Here is a 27154-nt window from a genome sequence, read left to right on the forward strand (position 1 = left end):
GAAGGACCTTGCACTGGGATGAGAGTTCCATCTAAGGCCCCGAGAACGTTCGGGAAATTTGCCAATTTAAAGAAATCTTCTTTTGTGTTTCTCATTTCAGCATCCGTGTAAGGGAATTTTATATGTACGTTCTGCAATTTGGTGACAATAGACTTTGAAACTGCGTTTATGCACCTAGAAACGGAGTACCGGCTAATACCATGTACCTCACACGTTACTACCTGAAAATGTCCTGTAGCATAATAACGTAGGGCTGCTACAATTTGTATCGACACCGGTAACGCACCACTTCTGAGCGTCTGTCTCTCGAGATCCATTTGCAATGTATTGCATAGATACAATATTACTCTCCTATCCATTCTGTATCTGTCTTGTAATTCAATGTCATCCATGTAATCAAGACGATTATTTCTATTCCTGAAGACTCTTGGCACCGTCTGTCTTCTTCTATAACGGCCATAATTGCAAAGCATTACAACCATCGCAGTTGTCATTGTGCAGGATGTCGAATGTTTAAAACAATATTCCGTGTTTTTCACGCTCAACTACGACAAACGTTTTACTTTACGACACTCTAACAACAGGGTAGGAGCTCTTGTTAAAATAACGATATCGCTAGTAACTGACACTTTCTGGCACATCAACTGTTCCTCCACGACGCCTTAACGATGTCGTTATGTACAACGATAGCTTCGGGAACATGGCCCCAGGATTGCCTCCCGTTTCACTGTCAAAACCAGGTGGAAGTCTGTGCTCCAACTATAAAGCTGAACTCCTGGCATTCTGCAACGCTACAGAGACTCTGAAACTGTAGGAAAGAAATCCCAAGAAAGCAGTCTTCTTCTTAGGTACCCTTTCAGCATTGCAGGTCCAATCAACTTGCTCTGCAGTGGATCCCTGCACATACAGGCAAAGCGGGCAATGAAATCGCCGATCTGCTGGCAAAGGAGGGAAGCAAAAAAGATCAGCCCCTCTCAGATCTATCTTACAGAGAAACCAGAACTCTGATCCGCAACAGGCAAAAATCCACCTTCCTTGCTTCAAATGGCGGATACAATCTACATCAAGATCCTCTCCACCAACTACTGTCTCGCCACGGGCAAACACATTTTTTTTTGGCCTGAGAACAGGTCACTGCGGACTGAAAGGACATCTTAAAAAGATTGGAATTCAGCCCTCAACTCTCTGTGATTGTGGAAAAGATGACCAAACACCACAACACTTCCTGCAGTCCTGTCCACTCAATAAGAGAGAGAGGCAACAAATCTGGCCTGTGAGTATTATGATGTATGCTAAGCTGTGGGGCTCTGCAAAAGATCTACGCCTAACAGCCCTTTTTGCGACTCTCACGGGACAACCTATCGAACGCTGAAGAAGAAGAAGATAATGACGACCATGAAGATGGTGATGACCACAACGATGATGTTGACGATGATGATAATAATAAAAATGATGATGATTATGATGAATACGACAACGATGGTGGTGATAACGATAGTGGTGATGATGCGACCACGACAACGATGAAGATGACGGTGGTTGTGATGATGATGAAGATGGTGTTGATAATTATGATGACGATAACGATAGTGATGATAATGATGATGATAATAACGAAGATGATGATGATGTCGATGCCGACAACTTTTATGATAATGATGCTGATAGTGATGATGATAACGACAACGATTATGATGACGATAACGAAGAAAAAAACAAAAACAAAACAAAACTACAACAACAAAATCCCCAATCAATCAATCAACCATTTAACTCGTGCTTAAGTCCCCTGCAGGTTGAAGCACAACCTTTTTGGACGCATCCTCCAAGATTCCCCAGTGGATGTGTCCAAAACAGGTCCACACAAAAAAAGAAGAAAAAGAAAAAAAGGAGAAAAAAAGAGAAAAAAAAGAAAAGAAACCTACGTAAATTGGCTATTTAGTTTTAACGGGTAAGTGGGCGGGATGCAACAGGCGCAAAGGAGGCATGATATATGTAGCTCAGTTGTACACTCATTCGAGATAGTGTGTGTGAGATAGAGGGGGAGGGAAGAGGAGGGAAAGAGATCGAAAATGTGTATGTGTGTGAGAGAGAGAGAGAGAGAGAGAGAGAGAGAGAGAGAGAGAGAGAGAGAGAGAGAGAGAGAGAGAGAGGGGGGGGGGGAGAGAAGAGAAGAGAGATACACACAGACAGAGAGAGACACAGATCTCTCTTCCGTCATACGGGATACTCCTACCATATTTTATATAACAGTACATACATACATACATACATACATACACACACACACACACACACACACACACACACACACACACACACACAATAGCCATAGATGTCCTGAGGTGCTATGTAAATATTCCTTTCTTTCAGATCACTCGTAAAATCGATCATTCCTCCTAGAGGACCCATTGGGTTTCCCTTTTCCAACCAGAACCCTATGTTTAGTATATCAAAGACCGTACAAGGTGCGGGACCTAGCTTCTAAAGTCGGTATAAAGCGATCGCCTCAGGTGCTTCGATCGAAGGATCGAATCCAGTCGATGGATCCATTCTCTGACTGTTTTTTCACGTCCCAAAACCAATTTCTCATAATCGGTATGTAAAATGCCGTGGTGTATGCTGCTTTGTTTGTGAGAAAGTAGACACACACACACACACACACACACGTATATATACTGAGAGGCATAAATAACGTAATATTTTCTTATAGAAATGTCACATCACAGAGGCGGATCTAGGGGGGGGGGGGGCAGGGGCCCAGGTCCCCCCTAAATATATATATTAAGTATGTGGACAAATGACATACCGGTAACAATTGTAAGTAAATTAGGATTGTGTTTAACTCGGGGGGTAAATGAAATAAAATGCGTTTGAAGCATAATTTTGATAATATACACAAAGAATACAACTTGAGCGGTCGTTAGGTACCGTTTATCTTACAATGAGTTTTTTTAAAATGCTCCGCCGTGCCTGTAACGTGGCTTAAGTTTAAAAAAATAAATAATAATAATAATAATAATAATAATAATAATGATAATAATAATAATAATAAAAAATTTAAAAGATCAATGTGGTAACTTAGCCTAAATATCTTTTAATTAATAACATTTTCATCCAAAATATTTATTTAGTGTTCTTGTGTTCCTTTTTAAAAGTTTTAGGATATAAACTCAGTTCCTGATTATCATCGCAGAAAGGACAACAAAACTGCATCTGATCTCGTACAGTATTCAAAACTCCCGCTGGCCGCTCGATGTTTCTGACTCTTGAAAGATAACTTTATCCTACCAAAACTCGGTTTTCCGACGTTGACCGAAAAGAGTCGATCAATTCCGAAGTGTGTTGTTTTTGAAGACTCGCGCCATCTGGTGACAAGAGTAAATTTAACGCCATTTGTAGAGAGAAGGGATAGTTTGTTACAATCCTTCACCATCCTTCCGTAGTGTGAGCCTTTCTGTAGGCTAACACCATGAGTGGAGGCATTCCATATCTTGGCAGTAAAATTAGCTTAATATCTAAAGCCGAAATTAGATATGAAGGCATATTGTACACCATCGATCCAAACGAATCGACGGTTGCTCTTGCCAAAGGTGAGAACAGAAGCGTTAAATTAGGTTGATAAACAAGGTTTCTTACAAACAATTTCTTGCTTTTTGTCCATTGAAGCTGCTTGTTAATAATATTGCATGCTATGATGATTATGAACAAAGCGGTTACTTTGTCATATGTACAAACTGTGGCTTTTCTGTTTGGACATTTCTTTGTAAAATTCTAAAACGAAAGTTGACCCAAAAACCAGTCTGGTGTCTTCCTTGTATATTTTTAAAGGTTTGTGTGCAATCATGCCGGTTTTTTAAAAATTGTTATTTAAAGGTATAGTAAAGCTCAGTAGCAGTAGTAATTCATACTACTGTATCTAAAAATAAATATTGTAATATTGCCATGTCGTCAGTATTTGTAATCAGTAGGCCTAATGTTGAACAGGTTATACTTAAAATTACACTCAGTAACACTGGTGTGTAAGATCTAAAGATGTTATGTTTTCCAGTACTCTTTTAGTCTGATACATCTGCTGTCAACCAAGTTTGCCACATCAGATTTGTACAATATTAAACAAGTGACTCCTCATTTTTCTTTTATACAGTTTTAAAGTCCGTAATCTGCTAGCCATTGATCCAGATAGAAAAGGTTGATGGTCTGTGTGGTTAGCAGATTCAAAATGACATTGTGTCAAAGAATTGTAGGCCAAAGAGCGTCTTATTGCTTTTAAGTTTCTAACATGCATTTGATGTATCTGTCGCAGGCCTAGCCTTGGTTTCATTGTCCTCAAATCTACGAGTAAGTCTAAATTCACAAGGAGTGGAGGTTTGGCCTAAAAAAAAAATATTGGTTTCCCAGAATGTAACTCTTGAATCCGTTTTTTATTTTTATTGTAATTATAATTTCGCAAATACAGTCATCCACTTATTTGCATATCGGTTTATAGCATAATTCGGTTAATCGACTATTTTCACCCAACACGGAACCATTTGCCCGTATAACACTACAAAACATCCGGTTAATTGCACATACTACAGGCTATATATCGGTTATTTGCACATATAAATAAAGTTTTTTTGTGCTAAATTAATGTCACAAATGACTGAGAAAGTCTATCAAACTTTGGCAAAAAAACTCAAATAAATCACCGATTAATGTGTTTTGTTTGAGCTCAGTGTGGCAAGCTGACTGTAATCGCTGTTTACAGAGTCGACGTGTGACATGCAAATGACATGGTGTGCACGTTACTACTGGTGAATCACAATACCCGACTACAAGATTTAAGAATGACATAAATAAGTTGAATAAACCTAAGACCTAATGTTTTGTTTGCAATATATTGCTGTTAATCAGAGGCCATCTCAATAACAGGTAACTCTCAGACTATTATTTTTAGAAGTACCGCCTGTGTGCTTGTACGCATGCGCACTCAACTATTGAGGCCCTATTCGATTGACGTGTTCAGGGCAATCATTGTTCTGTGTCAATTATGTTATGTTGAGAAGCCTCGTTAGTAATTAAAAGATTACAGATCAATCGTCCTAGGCGGTTATGTTTTTAATAAATGTGACCGAGAAAGGGTTGTTGTTAACTTATTCATTAGATGCAGTGTACGCTATATCTGTTAAACGCAAAAGAAACGATTTATCACTTGCTTCCCAAAAAATGTAGCGGAAAAAAAAAGACTGGTGGGGGAGGTCGTCAAAAAACAAACATAACAAAGACCGTTATTTATGGATCGTCCCTAAGTTTCTGCTATATTGTTAGACACCAATCAGTCGGACCGCACCATGAAGGTCAGTCAATTGTGTTATACCGGTCATGCATGCAATGCAGACTGCTGGAACTGATAACGACTCACTAGCCGAGCTTAACTTTAATTGCTTAACAATAGCAAAATCATTATTTGGGGATCACAAATAATACCAAAGCTTGCCATATCTTTTGGGAGGGAAAGAACACCATACCAGCAAATTCATACAAGTTCACGTAATTCTATGGTAAGGTGCATTCGGTCAATCAACAGCCCGGTAATTCCGGAAACTGACGTCATTTTGTAAACACGTGCACCGATGAAACGTGAACTTTTTGATGTTTCTGTTTCAAGTTTATCTCATTAACTACATGGCTAATACACTTTGTGTACACGAGTGGATGGTCAGTGTTTTTTATTTAATGCACAAAGTTTGTGTTTTTAGAAAACGACGCCCAGTGATGGACGTTGTTGGGTTGGGTTTTTTTAAAAATGATTTCTGGTCTGGCAGATTAAAACAAAACGTCATGCTAATTATATATATATCGATCGATATATTTTTTTACATTTATATATATCCAACTGCATGTGACATGTGTTCACTGTAATAGTTCCGGTATGAAGTACCACATTATGCTAGACTGTCTCCCATGCCACTTTGTAGTTGAATGGCTGTTACAAAGTGAAAGTCGGTACTCTATCGGTTAATCGACTAACCCGGTTAATTGCACAAAATCGAGCAGCACCGAGGGTATGCAAATAAGTGGGTTTGACTGTAGTTACAATATAATAAGAAGAATTGTTGATAATTAAATATTCTTATTCATTGTTAAGAAATTTGTTGTTAGTGTTGTTAATTGAAAACGTGTTACTTTTATGTTATTGTTAGTTATCTGATTTGATGTTGCATCAATGCATGTTGATGAATGCATTTATTATCCCTTTACTGCCAAAACATCAGTGGAGATATTTCTTTATTTCATATTACAATACCCAGGACATTTATAGTTCTGTCAGGAACAATAATACCAGAACATCTTATGAATGTATTCATTTTTGCTAAAATCTGAACATAATGTTTACAATGGTCTATGCTGCCTCTTGAAGAAGTATGCTAGAATGGATAATCGTGAAACCACATTGATGTATCATGAATGCAATTCGAGGAACAAGGAATTGGTGCAGAAAGTGCCTACACAATGAAACAGCATTTTGCAATGTAGTGGGTTGCTTTTCTATGCATTATCAACTTGCAAAAATATTTAATAAACTTGTTACTACAATGACACATCTCATGCTATTGATGTTGAATGATCAGGGCACATGTCTCATTGATTTGGTAATTGTCTTGTGTATATTGTATGTACTGCATTAAGAAATACCGTATTGTTCCTATTTGTAGCGCCCCCTCTAATATAAGCGCCCCCTATGATCACGAGAAATGTATTATGAAACGGTACCCGTAAAATAGTAAAACTGGCTTACCTGACTGCCGATTTGCAATGATTATCATCGGTAAACAAATAAAATCCAAACGGGTGAAGCACTACGACACTAGTATGGGTGAACAGTATGTCACACATGTCGTTTATCAAATGTATGTTGCTGTTATCTCCACGCAGAATGAACGCACGACACTCCGGTAACGCTGTTTAAAACCGGAAGTACAAACATACCGGTAGGTATTTACACCGATGCCATAACACCGTTTAAAAAACGGGTAAATGATAACTTTAACTAAACTTAAAACTGGAGTCAAATGACAATAATTTGTGTACACAGTGACAATCAAATACACTCCGCAGGCCCTGTATGCCTACGTGCACAGTACCATGTATTTCGATAAATCAGCTGATGATGTACAGTACACTACGTCATTTCAACAAGAAAACGTCGCTGGTGGAGTGACTCGGTGGCAAAGCTTTTGATGTCTCAGCGAGCCAGACGCATTGACAGTTTGATACGAGGATTTTTCACACGTATTACAAAACGTGTTCTAGTACTCTAATTAGCGCGCCCTCTTTTGTGTTTTGCATCGCGCCCGGGCGCTACAAAAAGGAACAATACAGTACTTCTCTCTCTCTCTTTTTTAAGTGCCATATTGTTCTTGGCTGCAAATACAAATTTTAATGTGCATTCTGCTGTTTCATTATTGCATGAAATCATGGCACTACTTTCCAAAGAACAACTTTTGGTTGAAAATCCCCTAAAATGCACGTGTTTTTCGTGATAATTCTTGTGGACGAAGACCTGAGTTCCAAATATTCCTTATGATTGGACAGTCAATGTGACGGGACTTGTAGTTGGAAAGTTCCTTATGATGGAGACACTGAACCAACAAGTACCACCACCAATCAAGTGACATGCGCAAAACCAGTTCACTGATTCAGTCTGTGGTTAGTGCAATGACGTGCGAGCCAAGGTAGTCTGGTTCGAATCCCAACAGATGCGTTTAAATGTGATGTAAAAAAAGTACTACTGAGACTTGGATTCATGATAGTGCTGCAGTAAAATCTTTCTAAAAAAACCTGACGTAGCTTTCTAATCACATCGTCAAAAACTTAATTTGGAGATACTGACAGATTTAAAATTCTTTGGTTACCCAATAAGTTTGTAATATAATATACTGATAAAAACATCTTTATCAAGTTAATATGCAGCATTTGTTTGTTATAAAACGGGGGTGTAGAAATGGAAAATATTTCACTAGCCTGCCGGACTAGAACCAACTGCTGAAGACTAACCTTTACACATTTCTTTCATATAGATTTACAAAATTCAAGTGGCATTCTCAAAGTATTTAATGAAAAAAAAAATCTATTCAAAATACACCGGCAACATACTCTGGATGTAAACAAATACTTTTTAGGGAAATATTGACCTTTGAAATACTTTTTGGGGAAATTGTGCTAATCGGAATTGCTATCACAACTGAACCATTTTTGTTGGCCAAAACCGAACCGAATTGGCTACAATGGCACCTAAGTGTATTTGCGAAAATGGTACCTTTTTCTTTTCTTTTTGTTTAGCTATAACGTCTTTTCAATGTATTGGGTTAAACTGTGTTACAAAGTAATAACTAATTAATATAGCTGCTGTTTTATTGAATATATCATCCTTCACAGCTTGTAATTCTGTTTTAACCGTACATTTTTAAATTTTTGGACCCGTTTTGTTCAATTTGGTTCTGTTTTTGTTTGGGGCCGTTTGGCACTGTTCCGTTTCTGGAACGTCACGCCGGCGTAGTTTGGAACTCCGAAGTCAGCAATACAGTACATGACCCTTTTGTTTGAATGGTTTTGAATTCTGGCATGGCTGATGCAGTCGCGGATTCAACATAAAAATAAAATTTAAATTTACAGTTAGAATTTTTACTCTCATTTGGCGAGCGGGAGAGTACTTTCTGCACCCCTGGTTATAAATATAAAAAAGTGTCTGAAGTAGTCAAATTGTTATATAGATCTATATACCAATTTGACTACTTCAGTTAATTTGTATATTTTCAGTGAGATCATTTGGTACAGAAGATCGTCCTACAGATCGCCCTGTACCGCCTCGTGATGAAATCTTCGAATACATCATCTTCCGTGGGAGTGACATCAAGGACTTGCATGTTTGTGAACCTCCAAAAACTCAACCATTGCAAGGAGTGCCACATGATCCAGCCATAGTTAAGGTAATTAAAGTAGTCATTTGTAGAGGGAAACGGTTTCTTGCAATGATATAATGTATGTTTGCAATGGTGTATGTTATTGCCAACGAGAACCCATTCTATTGGCAATCTTCATTTGAAGTTGGTCATTTTAACATGAATTTCTGTGGCAGATGACATCTGTGTAGTGAGACCTATCCACATATGTTATCTTCATCACCATTGGTCCATTTTCATCTAACGAGATTTGTGAGCAGTGTAAATGTGCCTACTTGTTTGAACAAAAATGGCGAACACTGGTCGATGTGCCATTACGTAACCAACATATTCCTGCCTGCCAGCCAAACAAACAAGTTACAAATTTGTTTGCAAATTCCAATAAGGCAGCTGTTGTTACGTCTGCATCATTTAAATATAATATTGAATAATATATAGTCTATGGAGGAAAAAATACTTCTGAAAGTTAACAGCACGTAAAATTTAGCCTACATCTGAAGTCTTGACATGCAATAAACCAAAAAGAATGGTAGAAAACGTCCTTTTACACATTTTTAACAAAGATGTTTTTAACTAATGTATGTCAACTATTGAAAAAATATGTAAACTGTATTGTGAAATTTAAGAGTTAAAAATATTGCCAAACCACAATAAAAATAAAAATCAACCAAAAAAACCCTTAATTAATAATTAGAAAAGGATTTTTTTTTTTTTACACAGATGCCAGGAAATGGCCTTTCAGTCCATTATATTTTCAAAAATACCCCCATTTTATTATAACCTTCTAAATATTGTCCTTTTAAACAATTTTCTAAATGAGCTACTGTGTATTCAGGATTTTTTGGAATGAGGCATTCTAATCTATGTATAGAAATTAACATTTTAAATAAGATGCTTTGTTTGTTAGTTTTCACGTTGCATCTCACAAAAAATACACCGGCGTAGTGGTAGGCCATCGGTCTACAGGCTGTGGTATGGGATTTTTAATCCAGATACCGACTCCAAACCCTGAGTGGGTGCTCCGCAAGGCTCAATGGGTAGGTGTAAACCACTTGCACCGACCAGTGATCCATAACTGGTTCAACAAAGGCCATGGTTTGTGCTATCCTGCCTGTGGGAAGCGCAAATAAAAGATCCCTTGCTGCTAATCGGAAAGCTTAGCCCATGTAGTGGCAACAGCGGGTTTCCTCTCAAAATCTCTCTGGTCCGTAACCATATGTCTGACACCATATAACCGTAAATAAAATGTGTTGAGTGCGTCGTTAAATAAAACATTTCTTTCTTTCTTTCTCACAAACAATAGTTCCTAGATCAATGAAACTTTGTTTTTTAATTTAGTAATTAAGTTTTAAAATAAACTTTTGAAATGGAATTTATACTACAGATGTTTAAAAATAATAAATAATTTAATAAATTTTATTGTTAACATACGATGGTTGAGATAAACATCTATGCATGTGAAGAACACTGAATATGTTTATGGTAGACATTTAATTTTGCAGAATTAATGTCTGTGGTTTTAAACTAATGTAATATAAATTGATTTGTGAAACTGCTTTCCATATTTGAATTTTGTCACCTGGAAATTTTAATTAGAGTAGTAGATTGCACTACTGTTATTTGCAAATGTATAAAGAAAGAAAATAGATTCCGTTGGTTTTATTTATTATGCATTTAATCTTTCTATTGATGAATGCATTCAAGTGTGTCTTAAAAGTATAAATAGTTTTTTTTTTTTTTTAACACTAAAATGCAATAATAACTAATTTTTTACAGTCTTCTCAGGCACAAGGTCAAAATGTTCAGCACCAAGCCCCGCAGAGTTTCCCTGGACAGCCAAATTACCAGCAGTATGGACCGCCACCTCCAATGTATGGACACCCCCATTACAGCCAGGCTCCAGGAGCTGCACCACCACCACCACCACCACCTGCAGCATTTGGAAGTCTTCCACCTCAAGGGGGTCCAGGTAATATTGTAGCATTACAAACATGCAATTCACAGATCCACATAACCATGGAGGGCTTCTAGATATGGTAGCCACACTCCTATGGCTAGTGATAGTCAATTTTGGGCTGGTAAATAACTGCTATCGGCACTCCTGACGGCTAGTGAAGAACAAAGAACTTGTAAACTGCTGTATTTAAGTGTATTTTGTAAATATGAATATCCTGCCCCCCAATCTAAGGGTTATTAAGCTCTATCCAATTATTCCTATTTAGTAAAATTGTATAAATTTACTTAAAGTAGGGCTAGTGAATTTGTAATCGTGGCTAATAAATTAAAAAATAAATTATCCCTCGACTAGTGAATTTTTATTAAAATTCTAGAAGCCCTGACATGTTGGTGTGCTTAGTCCTAAAGACTTATTCATTCTGCATAACTTTGAATCGAATATATTTTTTTACCAAGGAAAGTAATTTCTAGCAGTGGAATTGTATTAGAATGGCACAGTTCAAGAATTACACACATTCAATTACTGATGAAGTGCATGTGTCTAGGTCAATCTAATTAAAATTAGCTCCACTATTACATGTGGATCTAACAGCATCCAGTTGGAGCTCATGTCCACCAATCAAAACCTTGCAGAATCATGCCAGTGATTTGAAAATAATTTGAAAACATTCCAAATTATCCTGAGGGTATACGACATGTTTCATGTGAATTACAAATGCCTTCTTTAGACCAGTAGAACTAATTTTAATCGGATTGCTAATAATGCGTAGTCTCCAATGTCCAGGTAACATTTCGTCTGTAAATAATAATTTAAATGTTGACCAATCACACTTCGCCTTTTATAACGTTATTTGGGAGCATACAAATTCTAAAAATATCGGGCGAGTCTATTTTAGTGGCCGCAGTACAGCGAACCATACCAATACGTACGGGATGGGTTATCGGTCTTCAATTTTATTTATTAAAACCCCCCCAACTAAATCAGTCTTCAGTTTTACATTACAAATTATTTATTTTATAAAATAAAACATGTTTTATGGCATTCGTAACTCACACGAAACATGTTGTATACCCTCAGGATAATTCAGAATGTTTTCAAATTATTTTTAAATCACTGGCATCATTCTGCAAGTAAGGTTTTGATTGGTAGACATGAGCTCCAACTGGCTGCTGTTAGATCCACATGTAATAGTGGAGCTAATTTTAATTAGATTGGTGTATAGGTGTGATCTGTTGACTTTTCACCTTTGATGCAATTTTTGTTTGGCATGTGTGCGTGTGCTTTTTAAAATGATTAATTTTGCATAATTTATTTCCTTTTTTTCTCTCTTGTTTCCTTTTAATTGTGATTTATAATTTGGTTTTTGAGTGGTGGATTTAAATTTCCTATAGGTTCTCGTGGCCCCTCGCCTATTAGGCATCGTGTGTCCCCGACAGTGGATCAGGGGGTACAAGTGGGTCCCCAGCAGTTGACCAAGAGACCGGGTAAAAACAGCACTATTTGTCTTCCCCTCTGCAAACTACTCACTGTTTTAATCTTTGCAGCAACAAACTTATTTTACGATTGAACTTCTCATACTGGGTTGTGTGTGGTTACTTTGTGCATGTTTTTACAGTCTGTGTTAACAAAGAACCATGTGAACCCACTTGTTTGAAATTTGAAGTTAATTTGCACTTTCAGTTTTTTGCAAGCACGACTGCACCATGCATATCCGTCACTTGAACCTGAGACTAAACATCACGTCCCTCGTTTGAACAAACTGCACTTAATTTGAGTGCCATTTTTACGAGTGATTTTGTAATCATTTTGGGTTTTTTGGTAAAAATTTGTTTAAATCTCCTGTTTTCGTTTTGTTTACATAAATCTTTTTATTTACATGACAACACAACAGTAATGAACATGTTGAGGATGCCAAATTAAAAATGCCATAAGGACACATCTCTCTACATTGATGGGGATAGCTCTAGGTGTGCAGACAAATTTTCCAAATTATCTATTAAACTTCAGAAATGAAAGAGAAACACCATTTCTGCCAAATTAAAATACAAATAAATAAACAGTTGTTTACAGTTTGAATTTGAATTTTGCGGATGGCCTCATTAAGTGCAATACCAACCCAGAGAGTGAACCTGTGCCACTGTTGTGGTCACAATAAGTTGTTTTGATCATATTTAATGTTCTTAAATTGTTTACAGAAAATTTGACTAAAACATTCACTACGTGGAATTAGATTGCATCAAAGCTAAGGTGATAAACTTCGTGGCCAAAATAAGTATAGCTCCATTTCACCTCAACCTATAAAGCATCGATTGATAACAACGAAAAAGTTACGTCCGCGAGAGATTAAATTTTCGGAAATTCTTGTTATAGCTTTGGGGGAAAAGGCACATTTAATTTTAAATGTTTTTAATTATGAAACATTACAAATAGTAAATTTTCCACATATATTGGATTTATTGGTCTCTTTCCAAGCTTTGCTTTTGTTTAACTGCACTGTTGAATATTTTGCACAGTTAAAAATGTTAATCTGTACTTGAATTTTAATTTTGTTTTGGCCTGTTTTGCTAAACACTTTTTTTCTGTCATTTTATAAGCATTTTCTGCATTGCTAGTTTTGTGAAGCCTAAAATGACTTGTCTGTTGTGTGCATCAGAAATGCTATTACTTATTGACAAGTTTGGTAAAATAAATCTGAATAATTTGCTTACTAGGTTGGTTTATTTTTTTATTTTTTCTTGGTGAACTGCTAAAATGAACAAAAAATACTTATGGATACCATTTCATTCGGCAACTATTTGTCTTAAGTTGGTGGTAATTTTAATATATATGTAAAAAGTTGTTTAATGGCAGGTGTGAAGAAGCACTTTATCATAGAATTGATCTCTTTGTGGACCCATAAAGGCTTTTCTTATTCCAACAAGTGCTTTAACAAGTTACAGTGAAGCCTATGGTATTTTCTGTCCTGTTCAAAGATGTGCGGTTAAAACATATTTTGTTAGTTCTCTTAATTTCTGCTTGCTATTTTGTAGGATCACGAGGAGCAACACCACCGCCAAACCGCAAGTCGCCCACATCCGACCAAGGTACGCAAGTGTCATCAACGGGCAGCATTTCCAGCAATGATAAGGGTCCAGTAACCGAAGCACCACATTCACAGCACACCAATAGGCACGGTCATCAACACGATCAGAAGAACGAACGTGTCCATCCATCACAACGGCAAAACAAACCTGTCTCTACAACATACTCCAGAGGACGAAGTAGCAATAGGGGAGGTGCACCTACACATCCAAACCGAGGTGGTGAGCCATTCGTAATCTTTCAAGTAATTTTTCTCATAGCACATCCATGCATTTCAGTGCATTCTATTTAACCTTAGACTACTGGATTATTTTTTTTAGACATTACCTGTCCTCAAACAAGGGCACCCCCCCCCCCCCCCCCCCCCCCCCCCCACACACACGCAAGTGGTCTGGTCCGAACATCCCAACAGCCAATGGGATGGCCTAAATTCTTCTACTGCATACTGCTCTAGTTCGGTCACATGACTAACTTCCTTCTTTTTCTCTTCACTAAAGGGTCTGGATGTTCTTTTGCTTGGCTCTGTTTTGGAGTCAACTTTTTTAATAAGACCTTTAGTTTTGTATTCGTGTTTGGGTGAAATGTGTTTCACCTTCGTTTTCGTTAGCTTTCGTATGTCTTTTCGCGTATTTTGCTTGACTTTCCAAGCGTTTATTTACATGAAATGTTTTTTTATATTGCCGATCGTCGTGTCGGACGCTATTTGCAAAATGGTGTCTTTGTTGACCGGCTTTGTGTTTGTGTCATGGTTGGTTTTTTCTTTCTCTTTCACAGATTGAAAGATTGTTATCATGTCTGATGTTAATGTTCAGCGACTTGTACGAGGGTGTTTACACTGTAAAAAATTTGCTGCCGGCGGCGACCCTCATGATTTATGTCCGGGTTGTCGTGTTCCTTGTGGCCTCTCTTCGAGATGCGACCTGTGTTCGGGGTTGTCTGATGTCGAGTTCGCGGCTTATCTGAAGGTGGTGTCAACGAGAACTAAGAAAGTGGAATCTTCGCCTTCAATTGCTGACTCCGTAGCGGAAGTGTTACATTCAATTCTACCGACCATGCTGAAAGAAACAATGGCGTCAATGGCGACCTTACCCAAACCGGCGGTTTCGGGGTCAAGTCTGGTGCAAGTCCCCTCTTCAGGGGGTGCGGCTTCTTCAGCTCTACCGATACCTAAGACTTCGGATGACAGCCCTCTGACAAGCCGGCTCATGCGCGGTTCCACGGACTCCAAGGCTCACCGATCTTCGGTGGGGAAGTCATCTTCGGAGCCAGGACCGTAGCCATTCCCCACGACCTGCACGGCTCCCTACGGGTTCCATGGATCGTCAGCGCCAACCTTCGATTGATATGACTTCCAGGGCCTCCGAGGGTTCTCGATGGGACCACCGGCGGCTTCCATTTCGGCAGATTGATTAGCCTGTGCTCGAGTGCTCCGAGACTTTGGAGATGCAGCGCCTACAGCGGTTTCTATCATTGATGAGCCTGACTCTCCTGACCATATGACTATGAGGGATTGCTTGGCGGCCGTCTATGACATGTTGCCGTCCTTGCCAAATCCACCAACGCCGTCCAAGAAGGGACCGATAGCGACTGATGTGGTTATGCGTTCCTTGGCAGCCGGTACACTCGTATCCGACGTGGCGACGGATTTAGACCGCACCTTTAAAGACACGGCGTCGTTTGTCACCTTCCCGTCTTGGAATCACTGTATGTATCCAGTGTTTGACGTGCCCTTTAAGGATGGGGCTCCGTCTGTGGATGATGTTCACCGTCTTGGGAAGTCGTCAACTGTGGATTTGACGGACAAACAGGTCCAAGCCATGGATACTGCCCAGAGACGTTGCTCGTTTGTGTTGTCTTACTTGGACGTTTTCCTTGCTGCGATGGCCACCCAGGCAAAAGATGCACGGTGCTACGCGCTGTTTCAACAATCGGCGCAGATGCTGGCTTTCCTGACGTCTTCGGTTACCTGTCTCGATGTTGATGCAGTACCGTCGCCAGGCTTATCTGAAAAAGTCCACTTTGGATTTCCAGCATAAGGAGCCGTTAGCTCAACCGTGGTCCACAACAAAGCTGTTTGCAGGCAAGGTTTCTGATGTGGTTAGGCCAATGATAAGGACCAACAGTCGACAGCAACTGTCGAAGCTTTACAACTTATTTCGATGTTGGAATCCACGAAGCGAAAGTCTACTTTCACTGCACAACCACCATCTAAGCGCTGGAGAGGTTCCTTTCGAGGTGAACCTTCTCGATGGTTTCCGGACAAATGACCATCCGGTCCTCCAGCTCGGACCCAGGGGTCGACTTCGCCGTTATTGGCGAAACTGGCAGACACTTTGCCAAGATCCGTTTGTCACTTCGATCTTGAAGACAGGGTATCGTCTGCAATTCTCTGCCATCCCTCCATTGACCACTTCACCTCGAGAAACGCGGCATTCCGTATCACTAGTCGAGGTCCTACAGGAGTCCGTCAACAAACTGGTGGAGAAGGGAGCTGTTCGCAGCATTTCGGAAGCACGCCTAACACCCGGCTTTTACTCGGACATCTTCCTCGTACCGAAGAAAGATTCTCCGGAGCAGCAAATGATCCACAACTTGGCGTTTTTCAACGACCACTACCTGCTTCCTCCTCCGTCCTTCAAGATGTTAACGTTGCGAGATGTCCTTGTCGTGATCAAACGGGGGGATTGGCTTGCCTCGCTAGATCTCAAGGATGCCTACCTTCATGTTCCGATGCATGCCGATTGTCATCGCTACCTCCGGTCGTGCTACAGGGTCGGCATTACAAATAGACAGTCCTGCCCTTTGGGATATCCATGGCGCCATGGCTGTTCACCAGAATCACGACTCCGATGTCCCGCTTCTGCATCGCAGAGGTATATCCTATTACCCGTACCTCGACGATTGCTTGATGAAGTGTCAGATCAAGACAGGGCTTACTGCACGTGTTGCCTTCATTGGACTTTCTCAAGCATCTGGGTTGGATTATCAACATCGAGAAATCTCGACTGGCTCCCACGCGGTCTCTACAGTTCATAGGTGCTTGGCTTCGACCTGACACCTGGGCCTCGTTCAAGTTCCTCTAGACCGTTGGGAGAAGATCCAGACCATGATTGCCATAGCCCTCACTGCTCCAATGACCTTCCACGGTTGGCAGTCTCCTGGGTCTCCTCACTTCTGCCCAGGATTTGACACTCAGAGGGCGTCTCCAGTTGCGGCGCTTGCAGATGTTTCTCAACCCGTTTGTTCGTTTCAACAATCCGGACTTGATCATCTCGCTCCCGGACAATCTACGCTCCGATCAACGTCTTAGACGGTGTCTCTATGCGGCCCTTCCTAGCCACTCATCACCTGTTCGTCGACGCGTCACTGGAAGGTTGGGGAGCTCATCTCAGCAACCAGACTACTTCAGGGCTGTGGTCTCCCGGCGAACTCCCGGCTAGAGTTGCTGACAGTCTACTACGTTATCCTTAATTGGCGACAGATGTTGACAGGGGCCTCTCTCATGGTGGCCACAGACAGTACCACCGTGGCGGCTTACATCAACCGTCAGGGCGGAACCTACTCCAGCAGTCTGCTGCAGTTGACTTCGCTGGGTGAGTGCAAGAATGTTGTATATACAAAATTCCCATTTTGAGAAAACGAGCATTAAAAACTAATCAAATAATCGCGGAAGCCATGACTTTTTGTATTCTTCTTTTGATAGTTTCCTCCAAAATCTGAAGCAGCATACACTGATATAACACTTAAACACTTTCGCTCCGAGTCAACTACAATACATTTACAACAGTTTAGCTGACTTCAAATTAAGCAACCAGACCTGTTATATGAACATACAACATTTTTGCTCTGGAACATATAGGGTCCATTACATTGTGAAAATTAAGACCTTATTTATCAACATTTTGTAGATACTACATTTTTGCACTGACCCAGCGATATTATTTTTTAATGCTCGTTTTCTCAAAATGGGAATTTTGTATATACAGCATTCTTGCACTCACCCAGCGACTTATCGTCTCTACAAGCTGGTCGACGAGATTCCGTTGCAACTTTGGGCTCGCCATATTCCAGGGGTTTCCCATGTACTAGCCGACACACTGTCTCGGCCGTCGTCTCCACAGCCGATGTAATGGATGCTCCATCCCGAAGCGTTTTGATGGGTGTGCGACAGACTTTGGACACCAAACATCGATCTCTTCGCCACACGAAGCTCTGGATCTCAACGCCTTGGCCATCAGCTGGGAACAGATGGACGAGTACGCTTTTCCTCCACCAATCCTCCTTCCAAGAGTGCTTCAAAGGTTTCAGCTGTACCATTGTCGCCTGTTGCTCATTGCTCCGATGTGGCCATCCAGGATGTGGTATCCAGATCTAATACGTCTTGCCAATCCACATCCTTTACCGCTGCCAGACTGGGATCATCTGTTGCTGCATCCCACGTCAAGACTATACCATCCACGTCCGCAGTTGTTCCAACTGCACGCGTGGACTTTCTCCAAGAGTTTGAGGAAGAAAGGTTTTTCTTCAGTCTACGGCGGCCATTTTGAATGCGCACAGATCACTACTGCGGCTTACAACGTCAGATGACTTTGCTTTCACCGATGGTGTGTCCGGCAAAAACTCAAACCTCAGACGATCCAGATACCTCGTCTTGCTGATTTTTGCTGTATCTGCGGACTGCTTTACGATTGAAGGGGTCTACCCATCGCTGGGTACGTTTCGGTCATCGCTACTGTTCGTGATGTTGCTACTGGAACGAAGTTATCGGGTATTCCTGAGATCCATAAGATGATCAAAGGGTTTCGCCTTGATGATCAAGTACACAGGTTTCGGCTACCAAGATGGGACCTGAATCTGGTGTTACGAGCGTTATCGGCCGCACCTTATAAGCCGATCGAACCCTCTTCCCTGCAAGACTTGACGTTGAAGACGGTGTTTTTACTCTGTTTTGCCACAGCTGCCCGTGTCTCAGAACTCCATGCTCTTGATGTAGACTTGGTACGTTTTCACCGAGATCGGCGTGCAGTCAACTTGGAGTTACTCATGAACTTTGTTGCAAAGAATCAGTTACCAGACCAAGCGCCTCGTTCTTATGTTGTGCAGGCCCTCTCCTCTATCGTTGGTCCAGCGGACGTTGAGGACTTGGCGTTGTGCCCTGTCAGAGCCCTGCACCAGTACATCGAGAGGACCAGATCTTTTCGACAACATCGCAAAAGACTTTTCCTTTCCTGTAACCAGAGTCGGTTGAGGGATATTACCAAAAACACGGTGGCCACCTGGATCCGGTCTTCTATCCTGACCGCCTATCAGAAGGAGGGTTTACCTGCTCCATCTGCTTCTAATCTGCATGAACTCCGTGCCTTGGCTGCCACGATGTTCCTGCACTGCAACACACCCATTCAGCACATTATCACTGGTTGTTTCCGGGCTACGGACTCCATCTTCGCCAACTATTGTCTGACACCTGCATCCCTGGTGGCTACGAATTCCCACCCTGTCTGAACCAGCATGAGATATGGCAGCCGCCTCCTGGTCCTTTGTTCTGGGAACCGTACCTGCCACTGCTGACGGATGCCACCATTCTGGTTGTTGTTACTAACATCACCTGCATTGGTCTGTGACGGGCATCCCTAGGAGGAGGGCTTACCAGGGTTGGCCTCATTCTTCCACTAGTCAGCCTCTTTCCGGTTTGGGGAGTTATCACAAGCATCTACGGATCTCGGCACCCACCACCATCTGTTGAATGCTGTACTCAAGATTTCATCCCGCCCGGGCCTCCCCGCTTCCTGTTCTCCATGCGATGCGCTCAGGGAAAAAGAAGGAAGTTACAGTCGTGTGACTGGAACTAGAGAGCAGTATGCAGTAAAAGAATTTAGGCCATCCCATTGGCTGTTGGGATGTTCAGACCAGACCACTTGCGTGGGGGGGGGGGGGGGGGGGGGGGGTGCCCTTGTTTGAGGACAGGTAATGTATCTATAAAAGAGAAAACACTCCAAGTTTTCTCCATTTTTGATAAAAACCACGTTGAGTGGGTCCCAGTTTATAATTTTACTCAAATATATTCACTTAAATGTTTTATAAATATTGTACATAAAATAAAGTTTATATTTGAATTGGGCATTTGTGGACAGCTGTCGAGTATTTATGTCCATTATTCCAAATAACATTGGTTTTCTGATTTTCTGTAAAAACAAACTACGAATCAAATTTATTATTAAATTAGTTTTCACATTCAGCTATTGATCCCTAAGAATAACCGCGACGTGGCACCATTGTTGTCAAGTGAAAATACTTGTGAGGAAATATGAATTGGGGAATGCACTGTGTACAGTATGTCGACTGGTGTGACGTCAGGCGAGATATCTCGCCTGCAGTAGTCAGAAGGTTAACGGGTTATCCACAAACATATACTTCCATGTCACTCGATTAAATGTCAAATTACTGTTGCAGATAAAAATTATTAAAATAGGATAACATTTATTTCTGGCCAACTGAACGTGTGCAAATGGGGATATGTTAAATACTAGGACAGGTTTATTCTAACAAAGCATCTTTAGTTGATCTAGTAGACGAGGCTTTTTTTGCAGTTTGAATTTTGAACTCATTGTGGGGGGGGGGGTGGACAGATAATAATTTATTGTGTTGGTGGTGGGTTATAGCTGTGGTCATTTGCGATGGGTCACAGGATTTATTGCCTTTCATGGGCCAATTAATAAATCATTGTGCTCTAGTGGTGTCATTAAACAAAACAAACTTTTCTTAAGACTGGCCTGGTGCTTATAAAACTTTTAGTCTTGGACTCGAGACACTGTCATGACAACGCCATACAAATTGTATGCGTGTGATGTCAACAGAGATTGTGTCTGGACTCGTAAACAGTTTATAAACACTGGGCCTTCAGGGCTCACCCTGGATCAAAAATACCTGTAGCCAAAATATTAGCCAAATGGAATTTTTATTAGCCATATTGAAAATGCTTTAGCCAAATTTGTTTTATGCAGTACTGTATAGAGTATTTATATATGAATTTGAAAATGTATCTTTTTCAGCTAATTGTGTACAAACTGGAATAAATAGGAATAATAAAACCTCAATGGGGGTAGGGGCAGTTAATATATTACTTCGATTTTTCAGCGGGAGTGGGGTGCGGTGGGGATGGGGTTATGCATTATCTTCAGAGTTTGAAGCCAGTACCCCATACACCCACTCCCACTTCTAAGGCCTATGACATTAAATTAACAAACATACAGAAATATGGGGGTGGGTGGATGTTTATTGTTTTTTCTTTCTTCCTTTTTTCCCAAATAAAAATTGGAGAGCTTTTTTTTATATAGAGCTCATTATTTCTTTAAATAGCAATCTTTGTTAATTTGAATAGTTTTTTTTTTATTTTTTTATTTTTTTATTATTATTAAGTGACCCATCAATTCCCCATCCCAAACAATTTCATAATTTGTGTCATGTTGTTGCTGTTGATTTCAGCGTCGTGTTAAATGCTTGTGATTTCTGCTTGCAAAATAGGCCTACCTCTGCTAAGAATACCGACTTCACAGTACACTCCATTTTTAAAAAAAACAAAAACCCCAAAAACTTTAATAAAATTAAAATGTACGGTCTTTTTAAAATCCAGCTAACTTATTAAATGTCGCCTCAGTCTTACAAATTTATAGCTAAAATTATCTAACAAATATGATTATTGTAAACTACTTTTATTCAGTGTACATTTAACTGCAATTTGTATAAATACTGCATGTTCATTTCCCGCGATAGCGATCTGCATGCGTGCTCTCGACCATGGGTACGAAATTAACAAAGACAAAGGAATAAACAAAAACTGCAGTTAGGTGCAAACAACTATTGTTTTTCTATAAATTTACATCAAGATTTACTTTTGCGTAATCGTATTGTTTAATGTCCGCAACGATATCTCTTGACACATGGGTGTCTGCTGACTGAAGCGGGACGTATATTCGCACCGAGAGCTGTCCTCAGTTCAGCCAATGAACGTTCTTCCTAACGTTCGCGAACTATTTGATTGGTGTTCGTCATGTCCATTTGGTTTAACGTGAAGCGCACAAACCAATCTAGCGAATGTTTTGTTTTGCACTGCCCTTGAGATAGCCTACATGTCTTTTGGCCCTGAACTGGCATGTGTATTAAAATTGACACGCTTTGTCGGGCTGTTTTTATTACTTTGGTTCAAAGATTTTACAAAGTGAAAATTGCTGTCATACATGTTGAATGCATGCCGTTAAAATTAATAACCTTTTTTTTTGTTACCAGTCGCGAGATCGCCATTACGCTAATTTAATATTTGGTATTATTATTATGTTTGAGGTGTCGGATAGATTATGTAACCGTTTGTTCACATCAGAAGACAGAAAATGGCTTAGCCAAAAGTTTAGCCACTTGCAAATTTTATTAGCCATTTTTTGTAAAAATTAGCCAATGGCTAATTTGGCTACTGACAGCGCGAGCCCTGGGCCTTGATGTTTCAGTTACATCACAGGGTCAGTATTGATGGATGATCTAAAAGATTAATTTTATTTCTCAGGTGGAGGTGGAGGTGGAGGTGGGCGAGATGGCAGTGTTGGGCAGCAGTACAGGGGTAGTCCTAGGGGAGGTCCCAGAGGAATGCCACGGAGTGCTGGCAACCGGAACAGGGGAGGCCAACAACGAACTCCACTCAAATTCGAAGGCGAATTTGATTTTGAGAGTTCTAATGCTCAGTTTGATAAAGAAAAAATTGAGGAAGAGCTTAAACAGAAGCTAACCATTAGTGAGTTGTTGTTTGGTGCTGTATCTATAGAATATGGTTATAAAATATGATTATAGTCGATAATATGATAATACTGGTATTTTATTGTACCAAAGCCAAATTATGCTTTTAGACTGATAACCTGCATTAAATTATAGCGTGTTAACACTCCACTATAGAGTTTGCTGGATTGCTTTCATAAAAGCATGATAAAACCTTGTAAAAACAAAAAACAAAACAATGAACTAAAAAAAATATATACCATTGACAAAGGTGGTGACAGGCCCTTTATGAATGTAAATTGTTTTTGGTCCAACGTGTCACATTTCTTGTTTTTTTCAGAATGCCTCAAGTTGTTGAGCTGAAATGTAATGTAATATATAACACGAAATGCTATATCGTGTAACGTTACAGATAAGTTTGACGTTATGGCGATTTACACACATTTTTCAGTTAACTTGGGGAAAAAATGAAAATTAATTTTCCCGTGAGTTGTCCATTTTTATATGCGTGTCTACGTTAATGTTTTCTAGTCCGGACCATATCTTAGATGCATACAGGACCCATCAAACCTCACATGTAGGAACAACTTCGGAATATCTGTGTGTCGCATACTATTACTAGGTCACTGTCATACAAATAAATCAAATAATTTGTCTATACAGGGTATCCACTTAGGATTTTTTTTTACTGGCCAACCAGGCTACTCACAGCAACACTTTGACTCGCCCGTACAACTCTTGAATGACCCGCGACCAAATTTCGTAAATTTTTAATTTAAATTGCACTTTAAAAACATGTTATATCATACAAACAATAATAACAACACAAAAGAAGGAAACAGAACTTGTTTTAGTTTTATTACAAACTGTTGTAATTAAAATATACTTATTATGTTGTCATGGGACCCACACACTTGTACATCTGGAATGTTTTACCAAGGCTCGGTCTTGGAATGAATAAGGTGCTTTTATGGCCGTATGACGAGGAATTAAAAAAATACTAAGCTGACATCAATCTATACAAACAATAATCACATCCGCTAGAGAAATAAACACACAACACAAGTTACAGGCATAATCACTATTTAACAACACTCGCACATGCACAGGCAATGATAGCTGTTGTTGACATTGTCCGCAGTGACGATTGGGTGTTTGGTTAGTAGAATCGGTATATTCCATATGAAACGAAAACTTTCCAACACAATGTCACTTGGAAAACTTGAGGCTCGTAAACAAAATCTTTCTGTGAAACATAGTGTAGCAGAATGTGACGAGTTGTTCAGATAGTAACTAAATGGAAAGTAAAGACGGACATGGCCGAGGTGTTCCGATTGAACCTACGAATACATTTATGTGCCGAGGTTTTCACCGAGTACATAATCAGAACCGGCCGAGGAATTCCGAATGGTTTCAGACTGTTCGATAGACTGGGGAAGTGGTCGCTATTATATCCTAATGGGTTTGGTTGCGCAGATACTAATAGGAAACCTGTTGAAAACGATAAATAATATATTTCCAATTTCTTACAGACATTAGTTATTTGCATTTTGATACATAATACAATATGCAAAAAAATTCGGTAGCCAGGTGGGCGACACATAAGGTTTTGACTTGCTCAATGCTATTTTGACCCGCTATGGGCAATCGGGCAACCGTAAAGTGCACACCCTGCTATATTCTGAACATCATAGGAAAATCTTGTTTAGCCTTTGAAGAAGTCAGGACTGTTTACTTTTCTGGATGGTTTACTTTCCCAGAAGAGCAGATCAATGCACAAGGTTTCTAATGAAGAGCAATAACTTCATTAATCAGACAGTACCTTCTCCAGTGGATACAATATCATCAGTAATTGGTCCAAAACAAACTCTTCATCCATCCCATTGCAAACATTTCACATAATTAAAATTGAATCTTACCCGTAATATATTCATTACCTATGGTTTTCCATCAGTCTCCTGACGGTCATATTATGTATCTCACTGGTACTCTTGTTCACAAAGTTATAGCCCTTGATACGGATATTTGTTGGGTCTGGTAGGGGACATGTATTGCTTTAGCAGTACTCTTTTAGTTCTCGTTTCAATATGGTTTTCTATTTCAGAAATAGTGTACTGCTACTGAGTTGTAAAGAAATTTTATGTCATAAGCCAGACATTAACATATGTTCTTTTAATGTTGTGTAGGCATTATAACAAAGACTGAACTCCTGTTAAAACGCAGCCCATATAGATGCAGTCAGTATATGATGCTCAATGATACTTAACTATTATATTTCTTACTTTGCATTGTTTCACCAATTGGTTGTTCATAACAGTAATTCTTTCTTAAAGGTGATGAAAAAGTTGTAAATGGAGAAAAAGAGAAAGAAGGGGAAGAAGAACCCAATGAAGCTGTTGAGCCAGAGCCAGAGGAAGTGTTTTACGACAAGAACAAATCATTTTTTGACAAAATCAGCTGTGAAGCAAGTGAAAGGGCTAAAGGGTTTGTAGATTTTATATTTTATTATGCAGTCAATGACAAACTTTCAGTCTTTGAAGGGAAACTTTAGACTGAAAAAATAGTACCGTTGTGTATAGGATGTTTAATCACTTGGTACTATTGGTGACAAGTCCCATATAGTTGCTCCCATCTTGTATTATAAATACAATATTGTTACCTTGGTGCTATGAACTTGACCTTTAGACTACTTGATTAATTTTTAACAAAAACCACGTTGAGTGGGTACAAGTTTATAATTTTTACTCAAATATATTCACTTAAATGTTTTATAAATACATGAAATAAAGTTCATATATGAATTGGTAAGTATTATTTTCGTGTCTTTTTTTGTAATTTTTATTATTTTAGATCGGCTAATGGTGATTAAAATTAGGCAAAAAATCGAAAAAGTTGTGTTTACTTACGGGCATTTTTGGCCAGCTGTCCAGTATTTATGTCCATTATTCCCGATAACTGGTTTAATGACCAGAATTTTTTTTTAAACCCCGAACTACGATTCATATTGCAATATTTGGTAATTTTCGTTGTTGGTAAAACGATCAAATTTATTATCAAATTAGCTGTCACAATCAGCTATCGATCCTTGAAAATGACAGCGACTTGCCGCCATTGTTGTCAAGCGAAAATACTTGCCGAAAACCACTTTTTGAACTCAAAATTTCAAGGTATTTTCAATTGAAAAAATCAAAACAAAAGCCACCATTTTGAAACAAAATCTTTTTTCTTTAATTATATTTCCGTTTCCGGTGAGTGTCGTGTGCAAAACGGCGGGAAATATGAATTGGGGAATGCACTGTGTACAGTATATTGACTGACATGACGTCTGGCGAGATATCTCGCCTGCAGTACTCGGGTTAACTGACGGCCATTTATGATCATTGAAAACTGCAATTTTTTACACTTTGTCAGCAGTCCGTTGTACTTTCTACTTGGCTGGGGGACAGGATCTAGCTGTCAGCAGAGCCCCCACGTCATAGGATTGAACCACCTTGGTGGACCCATTCTCTTATTGGATGTTTTTCTCGTTCCAACCAGTGCACCACAACTGATGTATCGGTCGTGTTTGCTGTCCTGTCTCTGAAAATATAGCAAGTTTTCTCCGAGACTGAGTCAGAAATGACCATATGCCGATTAATAGATCATTGTGCTTTAGTCGTGTCATTAAAACAAAACATTTTTTTTCATCTTTGCTGATATGAGTACACTTCTGTTGGTAATTTGCATAAAATTTATGATATATTGATTTTAACCATACTTCTTTCCAGCAGCAATACCAAAATGAGTTGGCGAGATGAACGAAAATTGAATGTGGAAACGTTTGGTGTAGCAGATAGTTGGCGAAGGAATTGGCGAGGTAGAGGTGGTTACCGTGGCAACCCACGAGGAGGATTTCGAGGTCGGGGCAGAGGGGGCTGGGGAGGTTCAAACCAAGGTTACGGTGATTTTAACCAAGGATACGGTGGTTTCAGAGGTAATTAAAATCAAAGGTTTGTTTTACTGCTACATGCTGCGTTTTAATGAAAAGCAGTGTTGATAATTTAACATAAGATATCTGTATACTTGCACATGATATCATAGTTTACTGGTGTGGAATGTTGCTCTGTGGTAGATTACTTGCCTCAGTTTTGAATGGTGGTAGGATTCAGGCCTATGAGAATTGGATATTTGCGTAAACCATTTATGGCTTACGCAAAAATAATTCAGGTAACACATTTTCTTTTTTGCTTAACCTGTTATGTCCATGTAAAACTAGATTATGCTAAATTAGATTTGCGAATGAAACTATCCTTCTTGCAATTTTAATGAAAGAGTCCTGGGATCCAGTTATGTGGTGGCATTTTGTTTTTTCAACCATATGTCGAAAGAACTGTTGAACACCAAATACTGTGGTAGGGACGTAGCCCAGTAG

General features: G+C 39.6%; 1 protein-coding gene across 5 annotated transcripts in view; it reads left to right on the plus strand.

Moving 5' to 3' along the window:
- Positions 1–3368: 3368 nt before the first annotated feature.
- LOC121388570 (protein LSM14 homolog B-like) overlaps positions 3369–27154 on the plus strand; it is a 29415-nt gene continuing 5629 nt past the window's right edge. The window contains exons 1-8 of one of the 5 annotated variants that reach the window (XM_041519953.1): positions 3369–3593; positions 8803–8972; positions 10722–10914; positions 12294–12386; positions 13932–14204; positions 22538–22762; positions 25077–25227; positions 26511–26716. In XM_041519953.1, the coding sequence (XP_041375887.1) occupies positions 3473–3593; positions 8803–8972; positions 10722–10914; positions 12294–12386; positions 13932–14204; positions 22538–22762; positions 25077–25227; positions 26511–26716 (1432 nt within the window). In that variant the 5' untranslated portion in view covers positions 3369–3472. The remainder of the gene's footprint in view (positions 3594–8802; positions 8973–10721; positions 10915–12293; positions 12387–13931; positions 14205–22537; positions 22763–25076; positions 25228–26510; positions 26717–27154) is intronic. The other 4 variants (XM_041519954.1, XM_041519955.1, XM_041519957.1 and 1 more) reach the window with 4 other exon arrangements.

The sequence above is a fragment of the Gigantopelta aegis genome, chromosome 14 (genome assembly GCF_016097555.1).
Source record: "Gigantopelta aegis isolate Gae_Host chromosome 14, Gae_host_genome, whole genome shotgun sequence".
In the NCBI taxonomy this organism is placed as follows: domain Eukaryota; kingdom Metazoa; phylum Mollusca; class Gastropoda; order Neomphalida; family Peltospiridae; genus Gigantopelta; species Gigantopelta aegis.